This window comes from Fusarium oxysporum, chromosome IX (genome assembly GCF_013085055.1).
Source record: "Fusarium oxysporum Fo47 chromosome IX, complete sequence".
NCBI classification, from domain to species: Eukaryota; Fungi; Ascomycota; class Sordariomycetes; order Hypocreales; family Nectriaceae; genus Fusarium; species Fusarium oxysporum.
Genome location: NC_072848.1, coordinates 290058 through 307716, shown reverse-complemented (window position 1 = coordinate 307716; position 17659 = coordinate 290058). Strand labels below are relative to the sequence as shown.

General features: G+C 47.9%; 6 protein-coding genes across 6 annotated transcripts; 4 read left to right on the top strand and 2 right to left on the bottom strand.

The window, feature by feature from the left end:
- Positions 1–232: 232 nt before the first annotated feature.
- Positions 233–5176, top strand: FOBCDRAFT_243157 (uncharacterized protein; the record flags this gene model as incomplete). Its single annotated transcript, XM_059610526.1, has 10 exons — positions 233–478; positions 525–1160; positions 1299–1379; positions 1432–1556; positions 1613–1677; positions 1748–1897; positions 1954–2257; positions 2316–2728; positions 3169–3736; positions 3796–5176. The coding sequence occupies 10 exons, from the start codon at positions 233–235 to the stop codon at positions 5174–5176; spliced, it is 3969 nt and encodes a 1322-aa protein (XP_059467813.1).
- A 344-nt stretch (positions 5177–5520) lies between these two features.
- Positions 5521–7476, bottom strand: FOBCDRAFT_143847 (uncharacterized protein; the record flags this gene model as incomplete). The annotated part of the gene is made up of 1 exon (XM_054706737.2): positions 5521–7476. One exon carries the CDS (start codon positions 7474–7476, stop codon positions 5521–5523), a length of 1956 nt encoding a protein of 651 aa, XP_054562712.2.
- A 406-nt stretch (positions 7477–7882) lies between these two features.
- On the top strand, positions 7883–11708 carry FOBCDRAFT_243154 (uncharacterized protein; the record flags this gene model as incomplete). The annotated part of the gene is made up of 10 exons (XM_059610525.1): positions 7883–7916; positions 7987–8250; positions 8319–8647; positions 8700–9717; positions 10329–10394; positions 10461–10505; positions 10586–10921; positions 10974–11043; positions 11094–11376; positions 11685–11708. The coding sequence occupies 10 exons, from the start codon at positions 7883–7885 to the stop codon at positions 11706–11708; spliced, it is 2469 nt and encodes an 822-aa protein (XP_059465729.1).
- A 294-nt stretch (positions 11709–12002) lies between these two features.
- FOBCDRAFT_143696 (uncharacterized protein) lies at positions 12003–14090 on the top strand (the record flags this gene model as incomplete). Its single annotated transcript, XM_054706735.1, has 1 exon — positions 12003–14090. The coding sequence occupies one exon, from the start codon at positions 12003–12005 to the stop codon at positions 14088–14090; it is 2088 nt and encodes a 695-aa protein (XP_054562710.1).
- A 601-nt stretch (positions 14091–14691) lies between these two features.
- FOBCDRAFT_205911 (thioesterase-like superfamily-domain-containing protein) lies at positions 14692–15846 on the top strand (the record flags this gene model as incomplete). The annotated part of the gene is made up of 1 exon (XM_054706734.1): positions 14692–15846. The coding sequence occupies one exon, from the start codon at positions 14692–14694 to the stop codon at positions 15844–15846; it is 1155 nt and encodes a 384-aa protein (XP_054562709.1).
- A 272-nt stretch (positions 15847–16118) lies between these two features.
- FOBCDRAFT_205910 (uncharacterized protein) lies at positions 16119–17234 on the bottom strand (the record flags this gene model as incomplete). Its single annotated transcript, XM_054706733.1, has 1 exon — positions 16119–17234. The coding sequence occupies one exon, from the start codon at positions 17232–17234 to the stop codon at positions 16119–16121; it is 1116 nt and encodes a 371-aa protein (XP_054562708.1).
- Between the last annotated feature and the right edge of the window lie 425 nt (positions 17235–17659).

Sequence of the window (17659 nt, the reverse complement as noted above, 5' to 3'; positions counted from 1 at the left end):
TGAAAGGAATGGCTAGACCTGTCGGCTTCTGGTACCTGTGATAATTGCCTCGGCAGCAGCTAGGAAACAGTTTGCTGGTGACATCCACTCGAATTACTTGAAATAGTCAGGTATTAGTACCATGCCCTAATTTAGGAGTAACAATGTCCATATCATTCCGTCACAGCAATCAAGTAAATAGAATCTCATCATTTGGGAGACTGACCCATACTCGACCTAGACTTCTTCAACGATGAATCCACCTGCGAAGACCGCTCTCTGGAGCCCGCAGAACTTGAACGAGACAAATGCAGTCAAGTTCATCAACCACGTCAATGAGACATATGGCCTGAGATTGCAAACATATGAAGACTTGTACAAATGGTCGGTAGGAGACGAGACCATCAATCATTTCTGGACTCAGGCGTACGCATGGCTTAAGATTTCAAGCAGTGGGACAGATGATCTCACTGGAGAAGTCGCATGTTTCAACCCAAGCGTCTGTACCTCCAGGAAGCCTTTTGGTCTTTGTTAACACTGCCAAGGACTCACTCTCCAACCTCATGTTTCCGCCTCCAAAGTTCTTTCCAACCGCCACTCTCAATATTGCCGAGCTGATTTTCCGAGGTCGCAAGGATACAGACATCGCTATCTATTTTAGCCGAGAAAGCCTCAGCGACATCGAGAAAGTAACTTGGGCTTCTCTGAGAGAACGCGTACGAAAGCTGCGCAGTGCATTAGTAAACTCGGGAGTTGTTGCCGGCGATGTCGTCGCGGCCGTCATATCCAACTCTGTCGACGCCATCGTTATCTGCTTGGCAGCCCTGTCAGTTGGCGCACTGTGGTCTTCAACCTCATGCGATATGGGAGTTGGTGGGATAGTTGACAGATACTCACAAATCCGGCCAAAGATTATCTTTGCAGACCAGGGATATGTCTACGCTGGGAAAATCATCGATCTCAGTGATCGAATTCGGCAATGGTCTAGCGAGCTTCGGGAGCGAAGCGATATGTTGGCGCAGGTCGTTGTGATTCCAAATCCGAACCTCAACTCAATTCCTTTACATCAGCCAAACACATACACATTGGAAAAGATTTTGAAGGCTGACAGAGGAGACCAGTTGCTATTCGAAATCATTCCTTTTTCACATCCAGCCTTTATTCTCTTCTCATCTGGAACAGTTTGTGTTACGAAAGCTATAGAAAAGATCGAGCGGCTGATCATGACACATAGACTGGCCCACCAAAGTGTATCGTTCACTCAACGGGAGTAAGAAAGCCCAGATCCATATTTTAAACGGAGCTTATCACGATACTAGGGAGTAGCCTTGAAGGCCAAGGTCGATTCAGTCATTCAACACGATATCCGCAAGACTGATATTGTGTTTCAATACACAACTGTACGTCAACCTGCAAATAGTGGTAACAGCTCTAACGCTAACTTTATTTGAGACATCATGGATAATGTGGGTTTTGAACCTCATGAATCTCTCTTGCGGCGCCGCAATGCTGTTGTACGATGGCTCTCCTTTTCACCCGCGCCCCAGCATATTATTAGAGCTGGCACAAGCTTTCAAGTGAGTATCAGATACCTTCAATATCGAATTTGAAAGTCGTACTAACATACCACCAGAGTTAGTGTGTTCGGGACATCGCCGAGATATCTCTCCACGCTCAAAGGCCTCGGCATTACACCAAGTAAGACCACTCTGAAATAGCAAGTACTGGTGGAGGTAAAGCTAACCGTTTGCGTTCGCGCCAACGACAGGACGTGACTTCGATCTCAGTCGCCTACGTATCATGCTGTCAACTGGATCTGTGCTCTCCGCTGAGTTATATGAGTGGTTCTATTCCATTGCGTTTCCTCCTTCAGCCCAGTTGATCTCGATGAGCGGAGGAACGGACATTGCAGGATGCTGTAAGAAAGAAGAAGACTCCGAGGCTATATCCTGAGGTCACTAATATGTTGAATAGTTGTATGTGGAACGCCTATGTTGCCGGTGTATGCCGGGGAGATTCAATGCAAAGCTCTCGGCATGGCAGTAGACATCTACGATTCTGGGACAGATGAGCATGTGTCAGTGGAAGAGCTTGGTGCACCAGGTGAGCTGGTCTGTGCAAAAGCCTTTCCGAGTCAACCACTTGCCTTCTTAGGGAAGGATGGATACAAGCAATATAAGGCTTCTTACTTTGAACGCTACGGGCCAAGTGTATGGTGCCAAGGAGATTTCGTTCAACGGTCACCAGCTACGGGAGGAATTTTCATGCTTGGACGATCGTGAGTCTAGTCCCAACTTCTCACACAGTTTGCAATTTGAGGCCTAACGCGTGTGCAGCGATGGCGTCTTAAATCCTTCCGGAGTGCGTTTCGGTTCCGCAGAAATTTATGCGGTTATTGAAACTATTCCAGAGGTCTTTGACAGTATCTGTGTTGGCCAGAAACGAGAAGTCGATATCAACGAAAGGGTACTACTGTTTGTGAAGATAAGACCTGGCGCATCTCTCACATCACATCTCAAGAGCCAAATAAACAGCGCTATCCGGGATCGGTACTCGCCACGGCATGTACCAGCATATATCTTCGAGGTGGATGACATTCCATACACAGCTAATGGAAAGAAGTGCGAGATCAATGTGAAGCACGCGATCAACGGGAATAAGTTTGCCGTGGCCGGATCAGTGGCAAATCCGGCAGCTCTCAAGGTTTATGAGAAGTACCGAGATCTGCCTGTAGAGGGGCCAAGAAAAAGTAATATTGTCTCAAAGATCTGAGGTATTGGAGCCAGGCGAAGCGGGAAGTTGAGGACTAGAGAGTTCAATAGATAAACTCATGGGGACCTGATTTAGCATTTACCAATTACACTTCATACAGTCAAGTCTTGACTTGGCATTGAAGGTCTGTCGTGACATATTATGATATCTTCTTCCTATTCACACTTCGTGCGTCTAGAAACTTTATCTAGTTGATAGAGGTGATTATTGACTTAACGCGGGTATTAACGGCTTTTGGTTGGGTTAGTCGCCTCGGTTATGCGTCCTGATCATGGCACCCTCGGTCGAATCATGATATGTTTCACAACACAGAGCACAAAGAACGTAGAATGAGTCAAGTGAAAAAGCAAAATTCTTTTATAATTCAATGATTTATTTGACAAGACCTCAACGTATTGTATACCTCCACTATCACAGAATCACATCAATCAAACACAATGGGCACCTTAACGAAAAGCGCGAGATCACTCCCACTTCTAAAGAATGGTCTAAGACATAATTACAATGTGATTAATATTTCGTCTTGGAAAGGATTCCGGCGTTTCTCCTCTTTGAGATCAGACGTACAGATCGTTGAGGTTGGTCCAAGGGACGGACTACAAAACATCAAAGCATCCATCCCCACAGCGACCAAAGTCGAGCTGATTCGCAGACTCGCCGACACAGGATTAATCAACATCGAGGCCACTTCCTTCGTGTCTCCAAAATGGGTTCCTCAGCTTGCCGATGGAGCTGAGGTCATGAAGGAGATCCTTGCGCGCCCTGGCCACATCTACCAATCTCGTCAAATGAACTACCCCGTTCTGGCACCGAACCTCAAAGGTTTGGAAAACGCGAGCCGGGCTGGGGCAAAAGAGATTGTGGTCTTTGCGTCTGTGACGGAGGCGTTCAGTAAGGCAAACCAGAACTGTACCGTTGAAGAAGCACTTCAACAATGTGAAGCTGTCACCAAGAAGGCGCTGAGCCTCGGTATCAGAGTTCGCGGGTAGGCATATCCTTTAATTTCTGGGTTAATCAACGACCGACTGCTCACAATTACTATAGCGTCATTTCTTGTATTTTCTCAGACCCATTCTCGGGCCCTACATCACCAAGCGCTGTTTTGCCATTGGTGGAAAGGTTACTGGAGATGGGCTGCTACGAAGTTGGCTTAGGAGATACTCTCGGTGTCGGTACCCCGAAGAAGGTCCAGGACGTTCTCGACAAGCTCCTTGCCGAGATATCTCCCAATAGACTTGCTGGTCACTTCCACGACACCTATGGCCAAGGAATTGCGAATATCGTCCGTGCCTACGAGATGGGTCTTAGAAAGTTTGACAGTAGTGTTGCCGGCCTCGGTGGCTGCCCTTATGCGCCTGGAGCCCGAGGCAATGTTGCGACCGAGGACGTTATCTACACTCTGGAGAACTCGGGAATCAGTACTGGTGTGGACTTGAATAAGCTTTGCAATGTCGGGCAATGGATATCCAAGGAGATTGGCATTCCATATGGGAGTAGGGCGGGTGCCGCTTTGGTTGTCAAGAGAAGCAATACTATCTCCAGCTCAGGCACGCCGAAACCTACACCTCCAAAACAACATCGGTCATGGAAGATTGTGGAAGACACTGGAGAATATCGTGTCTCTCGATCGGGTACCGCCTTGAAAGTCACCCTGACACGACCGAAGAATGGAAATGCCTTGACTGATTCCATGCTTGAAGGTCTGACCGTCCTTTTCAAGAAGCTTCCTCAAGACCCATATGTATATCATCTCGTGATTGAGTCAGAGGGCAAGTTCTTCTGTACGGGCATGGACCTTAGCGGAAACACTGACACGGCCAACGGCTCCGACGATGGCAGCTACTACGCCAAGGTTGCTGCATTGTATGAAGCCTTAGACCACGTTCCCCAGACCACCATCGCCGTCGTCGACGGGCCATGTTACGGCGGCGGGGTTGGGTTGGCGTTCACTTGCGATGTTCGGCTTGTATCCCCCAAAGCGCGTTGGACACTCAGCGAGATCAAGATTGGGGTCAGTCCAGCCGTGATTTCAAAGTATCTCGTGCGGGAATGGGGTGCTTCTATCGCTCGTGAAGGTATGCTCTCTGGAAGGGAAATACGTCCAGAAGAGCTCGCTCGGGTAGGAGCCGTTCATGGAATAAGCAGCGATGAGGCATCGTTGACAACGCTACTGGACAACTATCTAGATCAGCTGGATAAGTGTGCTCCTCGATCTGCAGCTATTAACAAGGAACTCACAAGAATGGCCTGGTTATCACCGGACAGTGAGAAGCAGGCGAGTCTGGTCAAGAGGACATTCGCCAACATGATGGTCCCCGGATCCGAGGGGGAGCATGGAATTAGGCAGTTTCAAAAGAAGGTCAAGTCGTTCAGCTGGAAGGATTTTTGGGGAAACAAGAGCCCTTTAGAGAAGTCCATCTATTGATTGCTTTCACACTGAGAGTCTAAATATTTAGCTTGAAATGTGTGAGGAACGAATTAGTTGAACACTCCAAGACACACTCATTGTTGCCTTCTTTACCTTTGTGTCGGTATTTGAAGCATATCTCGATCCTCCAACCTTTGTGTGTAGTAGCTACCTTGTCATACACCTCCATGACCTATGAATCCTAAAACGCTGCGGAACTGTTCTACACAGTAGGTGCACGATCATATTACAAAATCGATTAGCCATCTACATGTGACTTCTGGCCTCTATTTTAGTCATAGTAGTAGCAGGTTTGTATCAATGCCATGACCATCCAATTACTTAGTTGCTAATCTGGGATTCTACCTGAACTCAAAATCGTCAAAGTTAGGCTTCATTACCATACTGTGGTAATCATACGTAAACCACGGAGCATTCACACTCTGCCTGCCAAAGCGGTTAACATAATATCCACTCCCTTCCATTTCCCAGATGAGCTCCTTGGCCTTCTCATCAAGCTTCGCATTATAGTCATCGAAGACGTCTTTGCGACACTCAATCGACTTCTTCCCGTTCTCGATCAGATGAACAATGGAGCTGGCTACATAACGAGACCAGATCTCTCCCCACGAGTAGAACCCTCCTGAGCGCGGTTGGTGGTTGGGACCGTAAAGGGAGAAGAAGTTGGGGAAACCGGGCATTGTGAGACCAAGATATGAGCGAGGACCATCCTTACTCCAAAGATCCTCCAGAGTGGTTCCATCTCGACCGATATACTTGCAAGGCCAGAAGTAGTCTGATACTTTGAACCCGGTTCCAAGGATTACCACATCAAACTCGTGTTCTTCGCCACTCGCAGAGACTATTCCATTTTCTGTAAACTTATCGATATCCTCAGCAACAAGTTTCACATTGTCGCGACGAAGCATATCGTAAAAGCCATTGTCTACCACAAGCCGACGGACCAATGGAGGATAATCAGGGAGAATCTTCTCCAACAGACCCGGTATTCCCTCGGACTTAGACTTGATGTACTCGGTAAGATTCTTGCGGGCAAGGTCATTTCTCTCATTGACGATACCTCCCTTGGCTCTCCATTCTTGATCATGGGTCTGCATGTACTGTAGTTGTTGAGATGCGACGTGGGCGGAATAACAGAACCAGTTCCAGTAATATGGCATCTTGTTGAAGATGAAGCGTACCTCGTCGTCTATCTTGGCACCGTAGCCGTCCATGTGCATGATCCAGTTTGGCGTACGCTGAAACACAGTGAACTCTTTGGCCTCGGAAGCGACTCTGGACGCAAGTTGGGTACCAGTTGAGCCAGTGCCAATAAGAGCCACTCGTTTGTTGCGATAATCCACGCTATGATCCCACTTCGCCGTGTGAAAGACTGGTCCCTTGAAGTCCTTCAGGCCAGGAAAATCTGGCAGGTTTGGTGTGGCAAAGAGACCGCTACCACTAACAATAGCATTGCATTTGATGTTCTCAACCTCGCCGTTCGAATGCCTAACTGCGAGGTCCCACTTGCTTGTGTCTTCGTCCCAGACCGCCCTCATAACCTCACGATTGAAGTGGAAGTGATCCTTGACCTTGTACTTTTCCGCGACGTACTCGAGGTATCCTCGTGTCTCTCCTGCTCTCGCAAAGTATTCTGACCACGGGTAGTTCTTGAGAAACTTGAACTGGAAGAGATAGCTTGAAGTATCGACCCTTGCATCTGGGTATGTGTTCAAGAGCCATGTGCCGCCGATGCCTTGTTGACGCTCGAGAACCTCAAAGTTGAGACCAAGGTTCTTGAACTGAACCGCGGCAGCGAGGCCGCTTATACCAGCCCCAATGACGACAATCTGAAAGTCTGCGATAGCCTCAGCCGAAGGCTTTTTGTCGCTCCACTTGGCGTTCCTGGGAAACTCTTCAAAGGCCAGTTCCTCGTAGTTGTAGTTGAACTCGACATCTTGGATTGATTCGTCTCCAAAAATATCCAATAGCTTTCTGGTCTCTTCCTTTGAAGGGGGAGGTGGAACAGCATCGTCAGATTTGCGCTGCGATAGATAGTTGAATGCAATCTCTTTGAGAAGTGGTGCGTCTTCATCGGATAGAACGTGAGAAAACATGGCGCCTCCACGGATGGCGCGACGGCAAGTGCTCATCTTGGCCAGTCGGGGATCGCCTGTGACCTGTAGCAAAGCAAGTCGAAGGGCATTTAGATTAGATTTGTCGATAGCCTTGCGAATAAAGTCATCATCGACTGGCTTGTTGCCGTTGAGTTTCGCGTTGACAAGCCGGGTATCGTGGGCAACGGCATCTCTGGCCATTTCGACTACCGCCGTAGACATATAATGGATGGGGTGAAGTCAGGAAGATTATCCGGTGATGTTATCCTGGTCTCGAGCTTGTTTCGAGATAGAAATACGTTACACCTTGAGGTAATCGCAATACTTGGTATAACTAAAGCTCAACTCAATGATATATATCTAGCATTAGGATTGATCTTAATATCTTTCTTACTGACGAGATCTTATCATTCATCCCTTCATACTCAATTATTGTAAAGTCAGTTCCGAGGCCCGAGGCTAATCCTATTCTCAACGGATAGAGACGTATGAATAACGACTGAAAGAGCAAAAAAAAAACGACATCACGTAACGACAAAACACGAACAATCCTATAGCCAAGCATAACCTTGGTGGTCCAGACCTCATCGCATAAGCAAGAAGCAAGATGCTTCTCCGATCTCAATACCCAGACATTGAGTGTAAGCTAAAGTTGCAATTACTCTGTGCACTTCTCCAAAAATCGTAGCTAACGCGGCTGGACCAAAATAGGCCCGACAGACTTGACCGTATGGGAGTGGGCCTTTGAAGACAAGAGATACTCCCCCTTATTCAAGAACCCGCCTGGCGAAATCGCAGGATTCACAGACGCCGTAACGGGCGAGCGTCTAGACTTTGGACAGGTGAAAGAGCATGCAACGTACACATCGTCAGCTCTGGTCCACGAGCTGGGCATGAAGGTGGGAGATACTGTCTCACTCTTCGGACATAACCGAATATGGTATCCGGTAACTATGTTTGCTGTGTTAAGAGTTGGTATGTGATTCTATCTCTAATATGTCCTGAGTATTTGTATCGGTTGCAGAGATTAACCCGAGTTCTAGGTGGCAGGATTAACGGTGCATCCCCATCTTACACTATTGGCGAAATGGTGAATGCTCTCAAAACAGCTGGGACCAAGTATATAATGACCGTGACGAGCTCCATCAAGATGGCGAGCGCAGCTGCTAAGGAAGTTGGTATCCCTTCTGAGAGAATACTGTTAATGGATGGGGACCTCGAGGGTTACACGTCGATTCAACAGCTCTCAGTAATTGGAAGGAATTACGGTCTTGATAGACAAGTCCCATACTACTCGATCCCGGCCGGTCAGACAAATGACGTCTGTGGCTATCTGAATTTCAGCAGTGGGACAACTGGGCTTCCAAAAGCTGTAAGCCATCGACCTCTCTATGACTTATGGGGTGGCTGACAGATCTAACCAGGTCATGCTTTCTCACAAGAACATCATCGCCCAATGCCTTCAGCTCGCAGATGTTGCAGGCCCCAAGAAGAAGCGTTTCCTCGCTTGCTTACCACTATTTCACAGTGCGATGCCATTTATGCCAACGTATCCCGATACAGCTAACAGTGGGGTAGTCAGCGGTCTTGTGAGATTCCTCCACTGGCCAATTGCTAGTAACGACGAGTGCGTAATGCTGCCGCAATTCACCATGGAGAACGTACTCGAGGCCATCGTGAAATATCGGATAACTGATTTAACTCTGGTACCTGCCATTGTAATCAGGCTCATCAACGATCCCATCGTCGACAAATACGACCTGACAAGTGTAAAGGTAATTGCCTGCGGCGCCGCTCCCGTGGGGACTGAGGTTATTCAACGACTTCACGACAAGATGCCATGGACTGGATTTAGACAGAGCTATGGGATGACGGAATCGTGCTGCTGCTTAAGCACTCATCCACCCGAGTTTTACGACTACAAATATGGCAACAATGCTGGAAAGTTGTTGGCTTCTACTGTCGTGAAAATCGTTGATGTGGACACGGGTAAAGAGCTTGGACCAAATGAGACGGGAGAGATCCTCGCCAAGGGCCCGCAAATCGCCATGGGCTATCTGAATAACGCCAAGGAAACGGCCGAGACATTCGGTGCCGATGGATTTCTGCGTACAGGGGATATTGGAAAGATTGACAGCCAAGGGTTTATTCACATCATCGACCGAATAAAGGAGATGATCAAAGTCAAAGGCCAACAAGTCGCTCCAGCTGATTTGGAGCAAGTCCTTCTAGGCCATCCATACGTGGCAGACTGTGCCATCTTTGGGATACCTGACGCTTACAGCAGCGAGATGCCAAAGGCCTTCATCGTTTTAAAGAGCCATGTCGCGCCGAATGCTGCGGTCGGGCATGAACTTATGCAGTATGTTAAGGAGAGACGTGTGCGGTATAAATGGGTTAAGGAGGTTGAGTTTGTGTCTGAGATCCCGAAAGGTCCGAGTGGTAAGATCTTGAGACGGTTACTGCGAAACACTGATGGAAAGATTTCGGGACGAGTGGTGGTCAAGGATGTTTCCCCTGCTAGACTTTAGCGGCAAAGGGGCATTGCTTGTTCCCCTATTAGTCTTCCATTTTCCGGCAAATAGTTAAGCCGAGCCGGCGATGTCACCTTTTTTCAGTCGGCAATTAACTACGGGTCAATCTACAGAGAGATTCACGTCATGAGAGATGGCCCACATATTGTAATTACACTTAGTGTAACCAGCCCAACATGGTCCTTTGCTTCCAGTCTGTTCCTGTCAACGTGACAAATTCGGCATCAACCTGTTAAAATCATGCATCTGTATATTTTCAAGAGACGAAGTATTCCGATATGGTTACTCACATATTGCCTACGTATAAGCACAGCGAGAAAGTTATTCACCGAGGCAAAAGGTCTTTGTTGAAATTGAAACGATTTAGCCTACCCTATCCTCGCGAGCCTCGGTAAATATCACGTCCAAACCAACGACATATGTAATTAATTTATGACCTTACTCTGTATACTCAACATGAAAAAATTTACCAGAATCAAATTCTTGTAGACTGAGAGATCATTTCTTGACAAAAAACAGCTCTCTTGGATCAACTTTTGACAAACACGACGATGTCATATATCGGAGAGGCGGCTTATATTACGGGTATGTAACTGCAAACAACGGAAGCGCGTAAGGATAGACTACCCTCTACTAACATTTTGTGCTCAGGCGGTGCCAGCGGAATCGCCAAATTTCTCGCTGCAACGCTCGTTAGTAAGGGGTGATTACCTGCAAGCCAATCCAAGCCCAGTCATGTTGCTAATTTCACCGCCACAGCATGAAAGTCGTCATAGCCGATCGTAATCTTGAAGGCGCCGAGGAAGCCTGCGAAGAGTTCAATAAAGGAGCTCAAGTAGCGTGGGCTGTTCAGGCCGATGTTGGTGACTGGGAGTCTCAGAAGCAAGCCTTTGAGGTCGCTGTGGAGAAGCTTGGCAGGGTGGATTATGTTTTCCCCATTGCAGGGATAACAGAACGACCCTGGAACGCGAAGCAACCGAGTGGGTCTGGGTTTGTTAAGCCAAATCTGTTTGTCTTGGACGTAAATGCTACTGGGGCTCTGTATACTTGCTCTCTTGCAATTCAACAGTTCAGAACCCAGGAGCCTGGAAAGTACGGCTTCCGTGGAAAGAGTAAGCTTCACCTATACTAGAATTCTGAGAGGAATCTGACATGAATATGTAGTTGTTGTTGTATCCTCAGCTTGCGGTTTCTACTGCATTCCCAGCTTACCTATCTACACTGCGGCGAAACAGTAAGGCCAACAAAAAATTGACTTGGGAAGGAGAATGCTGACCCCAGCAGTGCGATGGTGGGATTTGTACGGACACATGGAAAGCTCCTACCAGAAGAAGCTATCACGCTTAACGCAATTTGTCCTACGATTGTCAAAACTGGCATTTCAACTGGCGACTTTTATGACAAAGCCGACGCGAAGGGCCTCCTGATTACAGTTGAAAGTTTGGTGAAGGCCTTTGAGAATTTGCTGGGAGACTGTGAAACATCTGGTGAAGCTATTGAGATTTTACCAGGTGATGACGGGTCTATGATAAAGGAGCGGCCGGAGTACAGTAACGAGAAGTGCAAAGTGAGTTGTGAGATGGTTGAGGAAAGAACATATAATGCATTCAAAGCTTTAGAACTCAAGGCCAACGAGCCAAGGTCTTAAGATAGACGTATAATTTTAGTTTACCTGCTGGATTGACTTTATTTTGTTTCTAAATCTTTTCGAGAAATTCGTCACGGCTTTCCATTTTTCCTTTCATATAAACGAACTAAATTACGTCTTGGAAGGTTGCCATTGAGAGTATCGATTGACCTGTCTAAGTCTTAGTTGGCAGCCCAGGCGTATGAACCAGGACTGTCGTGTAAATGATGCTCCTACCCGAATCATAGGTAGAGGTTGGTTCCATCCTATGAAGCCGTAACGTAATTCAGCCATATTGTCACGCTGTACTCTTCAGTGCGAATCTTTACTGCTCTGACGTATCCCGTGAAGCAGGGCTGGAACCACAGAGGGTCGTTTAGCATCGAAACCCAGACTCGGCCCGAGGCACGGCACCAACACCTGTAAAACCATGCAACGATACGGATGTTACAGTAGCGATCTGATTATATACAAGACTAATAAATGCTTGATAGAATAAAACCTATGGTCAATACAAACATTGTCGTTAAGCAGCCCACGGAAGAAAGATATTAGGATCAGCAATCATGCCTCAAACAAACACCAAGGACTATGATGATGAAGCCATCCGCCCGCCGGATTCTGATACCAGAATTGGCTGGGCTGGGGTGCCGCTGTCCCAAACCTGTGGATACTACGGTCACATCAAGCGCGCAGTCCTACCAACAAACTCAGAACTTGGCTTCACTCCAGACTACGGGTCTGTTGATGCTGCCAAAGTCGCTGAGGAATTCATTCACGTCTTCGCCAAGGCGGTAGAGGCACAGGATGTAGATGCTATTCTTTCAGCCGTCCACGAGAATGGCTACTGGAAAGACGTCGAACTTCTCACATGGGACATCAGAACTCTGCAGGGCCATGATCAAATTGGCACCATGTTGACAGAACGACTTTCCAAGACTGCAATCACGGATATTCGACTAAATCCTCATGTTCCTGCAACAGTGGAAACACTTGGTCCAGATCTCTCATTTATTCTTCTTCATCTCGAATTCGACTTCGCTCATGGCACTGGCGTCGGCGTTGCCCGTCTTAGCCCGTTCAAGGCCAAGACAGGCACAGCCACTGATCTGGCTGATGCCAAATCATGGATGATCTACAGCGTTGGCACCGCCATAGAGACAGTTCATGGTTGGGATGCAGAGTACGGAGACAAGGAAAGGTACCAGGCCGGCAAGTACCATGATCCTTTAGGTAAAAGCCGGACCTACCAACAGATAAGGGATGATGAAGCGGCTGGCAAAGAGGGATTTCAGCCAAAAGTGGTCATCATAGGCGCTGGACACACCGGCCTATCTATGGCGGCTCGCTGTAAAGTCCTGGGAATACCACATCTCATTATAGAAAAGGGCGATGGCCCCGGCTGCAGCTGGGCAAGTCGTTATGCGTCGTTGTCTTTGCACGGCCCAACATTCACCAACCATCTACCATATTTGCCATTTCCGCACTGGTTTCCTGTGTTTCTACCCGCTCAGCAGTTGGCGAAGTTCTTGAAGAACTACGCAAACATCATGGACTTGAATATCTGGGCAAACTCAACCCTTGACGGAAAGACTGCCGTGTACGACGAGGACGAGGGCAAGTGGACTTTGACAGTCACACGCCAAGATGGAACGAAGCTTATTCTCCACCCCCGGCATCTGATGATCGCCACGGGTATTTCCGGAACTCTGCCAAACATCCCCGAGGTGCCCGGCATGAACGACTTTCGCCAGAACGGCGGGATAATCACTCATTCATCGCACCATCGCACGGACCCTGAATGGAAAGGAAAGCGAGCCATCGTCGTAGGTGCCGCAACATCCGGCCATGATATCTCGTTCGAGTTGACCGAGAACGGCTGCGATGTCACCATGATCCAAAGAAGCGCGACACACGTCATGTCTGTGGAGAAGAGTGTCCGACACCTCTGGAAGAGCCGCGAGAAGACGGGCAGACGAGAAGGTCAAGATATCGATATCCTCGACCAAGCCAACTTCCTGAAGCACTCTTACCCAGTGGAGTACGAAGTAATGCCACGGGGACAGAAGATAGCGCGGGAAATCGACGCGGATCTGCTACAGTCGCTAAGAGATGTTGGATACCGTCTCCACGATGGCTACCACGGCGGTGGCGCATACTCAATGTTTCCGTTTGACCAAGGTGGCTTTTACTGGGATACAGGATGCTGCAAGCTCATTGCTGATGGAAAGATCAAGCTGGTGCACTCCGAAATCGAGCATTTCACAACAGACGGTGTGAAGTACAAGGACGGCTCATCCCAAAAGGCCGACGTTGTGGTGTTTGCAACAGGATACATGAACTCCAAGAGCGCAATTCAAGCTCTTCTAGGCGATGAAATGGCTAAGAAATGTCACGAGCGCTGGGAAAAAGGAAATGCTTTCTTTCTCGGACCAGAAGGTGATTCCATCATCAACTACTGCCCTCTCCCTCAGAAAGGTCTGTATGCCATGTTTCATCAGTTTGCCTTTTGTCGTTTCCACTCGGCGCGACTCGCTCTTCGCATCAAGGCGGAGGAGTTGGGGATTGATGTCACGCCGTATGGGAATAAGCCGCTTGGACCTCCTAGCACAGCAGCTGGACAACAGCCACGGCCCGAGGGCGTCTCGCTCTGAGGCATGTCGTCTTTGCATGTTGGCGGGGGTAGATGGAAACGAAGAGAGGGTAGCTCTTATTCACAACAGTACTTGCAGGATATTAGAAATATACTTCATAACTATGCACTCATAGTTCTCTCGAATATAGAAGCTTTTAATCCTCACATTTACATTTACTAAAGAAGATTGGCGCTCCTTGTGAAATAATGAGAGCCTCAGTTTAAGTATAGGCTGAACTATGTCCTGAGAAATAAAGAAGTCAATAAACTAAAATCGTGCAAGTCTAAGATGTCTCTGTATAGTTATTTCAAGTTTGTGAACTTATAAACGTGAATCGCTAACTGTTACCTGCTTCTTGGTGTTTTTTTTTATTTACCCTTGATAGCCTCGGGTTTTGCACTGTTCTGAATCCAACGCTAACCAAGAAACCGATAAATCCACAATCGTGATGTAATCTTTTGTCGTATCAGGTTAAAGCCAGGGCAAGGAAGAAAATCTAATAATAATCCAATGTTTATATCAATTAGTAAACTAATACAGTCTATAATTCATCAGACCGCACTTGCTGTTATCGACATCTGCTCCTGTTAACAAGAGTCACAAATAACATACCATCAACATGTCTGCATACGGTCCTGATGACAGTGGAAGCAGAGAGCACCAAAATAGCAGATCTCACATCGAGGATGTTGTTTCGCTACGCTCCTTGAAGGAAGATGATTGCTTCACAAATAGAGGCCGTTTGAACTGTCCACCATGGGCTCGTGGCGTGTACGGAGGTCAAATCATGGCCCAGGCATTATTGGCTGGATATGAGACCGTGACAGCCGAGTTCATGGTGCACAGCATTCACTGCCACTTCCTGAAGGCGGCTCAGCCTCAGACTTCCGTTGTTTACCGCGTGGAGCGAGTACGCGATACGAGAAGCTTTGCTACGCGCATGATCCGAGCTACACAAGAGGATGAACTTGTATTTTATGCAACGGCGAGCTTCGCAAAGAACCATACGTCGCAGAAGAGCAAGAGTCTTCTTCAGCATTCTGTGTCTTTCCCTCCAGGGCAGAAGCTTCCCTCACGTCCACTTGTTCAATCCGCTGCAGGCCAGGCTTGTCCTGATCAGCCTTGTGATTGTGTGCGGTCCACCAGTAGGACGAACAGCTCTGCGTCACCGAGTAACAAAAGGTTTTGTCACTGGGTTAAAGCTAGAGGACGTATCGCAAGCTCACCACTACGATCTACCAAAAGTAAAAATGAGTTCTCATGCAGTAGCCAAAGCTTGAGGAACATGTTGGAGAATACGGCTGATGTCGACAATGACGATCATGATAGCAATCATCATGCCCACGCCGCGGCATTGCTTTACATGTCAGACAACTATTTTCTAGCCACCACTTTCAGAGCCCATGACGCCTCTCGATTCTCCAACCCGACATCAGACTACTCTGACTCATCCACCATAGGGCATCGGTCAAAAGGCACTGAAGGAGTCATTGACGCATTGGCATTAGAGGAGCTAGAGGACAATCAGGGAGCGCCTAAAGATGGAGGACAGGTGACTATGGCGGCTTCCATGGATCATACTGTGTACTTCCACAACCTGCATCAACTACGAGCCGATAATTGGATGCTCGTTGAGATGGAAAGTCCTTGGGCGGATGATGAAAGAGGATTGGTGATTTCGCGTACCTGGAGCCACGATGGAACATTGCTTGCCACGTGCTTTCAGGAAGGCCTTGTTAGGCTGGCACAGCGTTCTCGTTCGAGTAGATTATGAATAATAGGTCTATCTTATCGAATGTACAAGGCACTTCGATCTACTACTTGTGACTGGCTAAAGAGACCTTACTTGGAAGCCATTCCGTAACTTCAGATAAGATAAAGGTGCTGCTTGCATAAAAATGACGGTCTGCTATTACCAACCGTGTTTCTGTCTAACAAAGTGCTCAGAAAATAATGATTATTCGCTCGTCAACTAAATGGCTTGAGTAGCTATATAAATGGTGAATAGGAAGCTGCTGGTGTCAAGAAGGCGTTTATCTAGCTAATTTAATAACTAAGTCGGCCTAGGCCGTTGCCTGTGAATTCGGCAAAGAAAATAGCATCTCCATGCTGGTTGTTGAGATCGCATGGACCGCTCAAGCTCGTCGGAGTCAAGTACTCGACCAGTTTCTTTGTCTTGGGATCGTATTGCCCAACACGATTGCCCAAAAAGACCAGATTTCCCTCCACAAAGTAGACCTTGCCATCAGTGCCAACTCTAATAGGTCCAGGTAGAGACAAAGCAGCAGATGAGCCAATGCTCAAGGGATTGCCAACAACGGTAGCGTTCCCAGCCGCACGAATATCATTGATGAATATCTCCGTCACCTTTCCTGTTTTGACATCGATGGTTCCAAAGTTTCCGCCAAGGGTGCCTGTCCACCAAATCAGACCATCGTCATCTGTGGCGACACCCTGGACCAGAGATAGAGGTGTAGGAATCGTGTATTCCTTGATCTCTTTGGTGTGAACGTCAATTGTGCCAACTCGATTGCCGACGATCTCTGAGAAAACCATGGTAGAACCTGGACCTGGCTGAATGATGAGCGGGACCGAGAGTGGATTCGGTAATGGAAAGAGGCTGTATTCAAAGGTGTCAATGTCGATGCGACCAATGGCATTAAGACCAGCAGCAGTGAACCAGGCCCCACGATCACGATTCCCCGACACATCGATCGTGACGCGAATACCAACAGGAAGATTATCCACGGCAGCGATATTGGTCCAAGGAAACGGGTACTCCGTCATGCTCCCGTCCTTGGGATCCAAACGCACCATAGCGTTTCCGGCTACTTCGGAGAACCAAAGATAGCCATCTGGCATAAACTCCATCCCGCTCGGGAGCCCGACTGGGTTTTTGAGGGGGAATTTCTTCTTCTCTCCGCTTGTGACGTTGACTCTCAGAATGGCGTTTCCCGCGATGAGCTCCACCCAAGCAATGTCGAGCTGGTCAGGATGGAACTCGGTCTCACAGGGCGTTGAGAGAAGTGGTGCTCTGGCGTACTCAACGATGCCGTTGGCGCGTTTCAGCATCTGAGGTCCATAACTAGCGTGCTCGGCTTGAATAGCCATGGCCGTAGCCAAAGGCAGGACTGGCAGGACGGAAGTAAAGAAGGTCTTCATGATGTAGACGGTGAGGCAGTAACGAATATTGAGAATCGCAAACAGTCGGTGTCAGTCGGTGAGTAGAAGTGCCGTGACAGTAACAATTAGAGTCGTATTGGATATGGGCCATTCTTTATAGTTCAACCTCAGGTACGCAAGGCCTGGTTTAAACTTCTCTACCCCGCAATGCCAGGCTAGACCTCACCATGATCTTTCATATCATAATCCGATACCCGAGGGGACATTTATCTCTCCTCGGCGACAGACAATTCTATTCCATGTGTGGCTTAGTCTAAGCAGGGAGACATAACACTTGACGACGTACATGGACGTGCCTGACCCAGAAATCTGGGGTGCATGAAGGATCCTTGCAGTAGTGGATATTTCTCCACATTGAGAACCCAAAGCAGACAAGTGCTAAGTTACAGGGTATCTCGCTCATT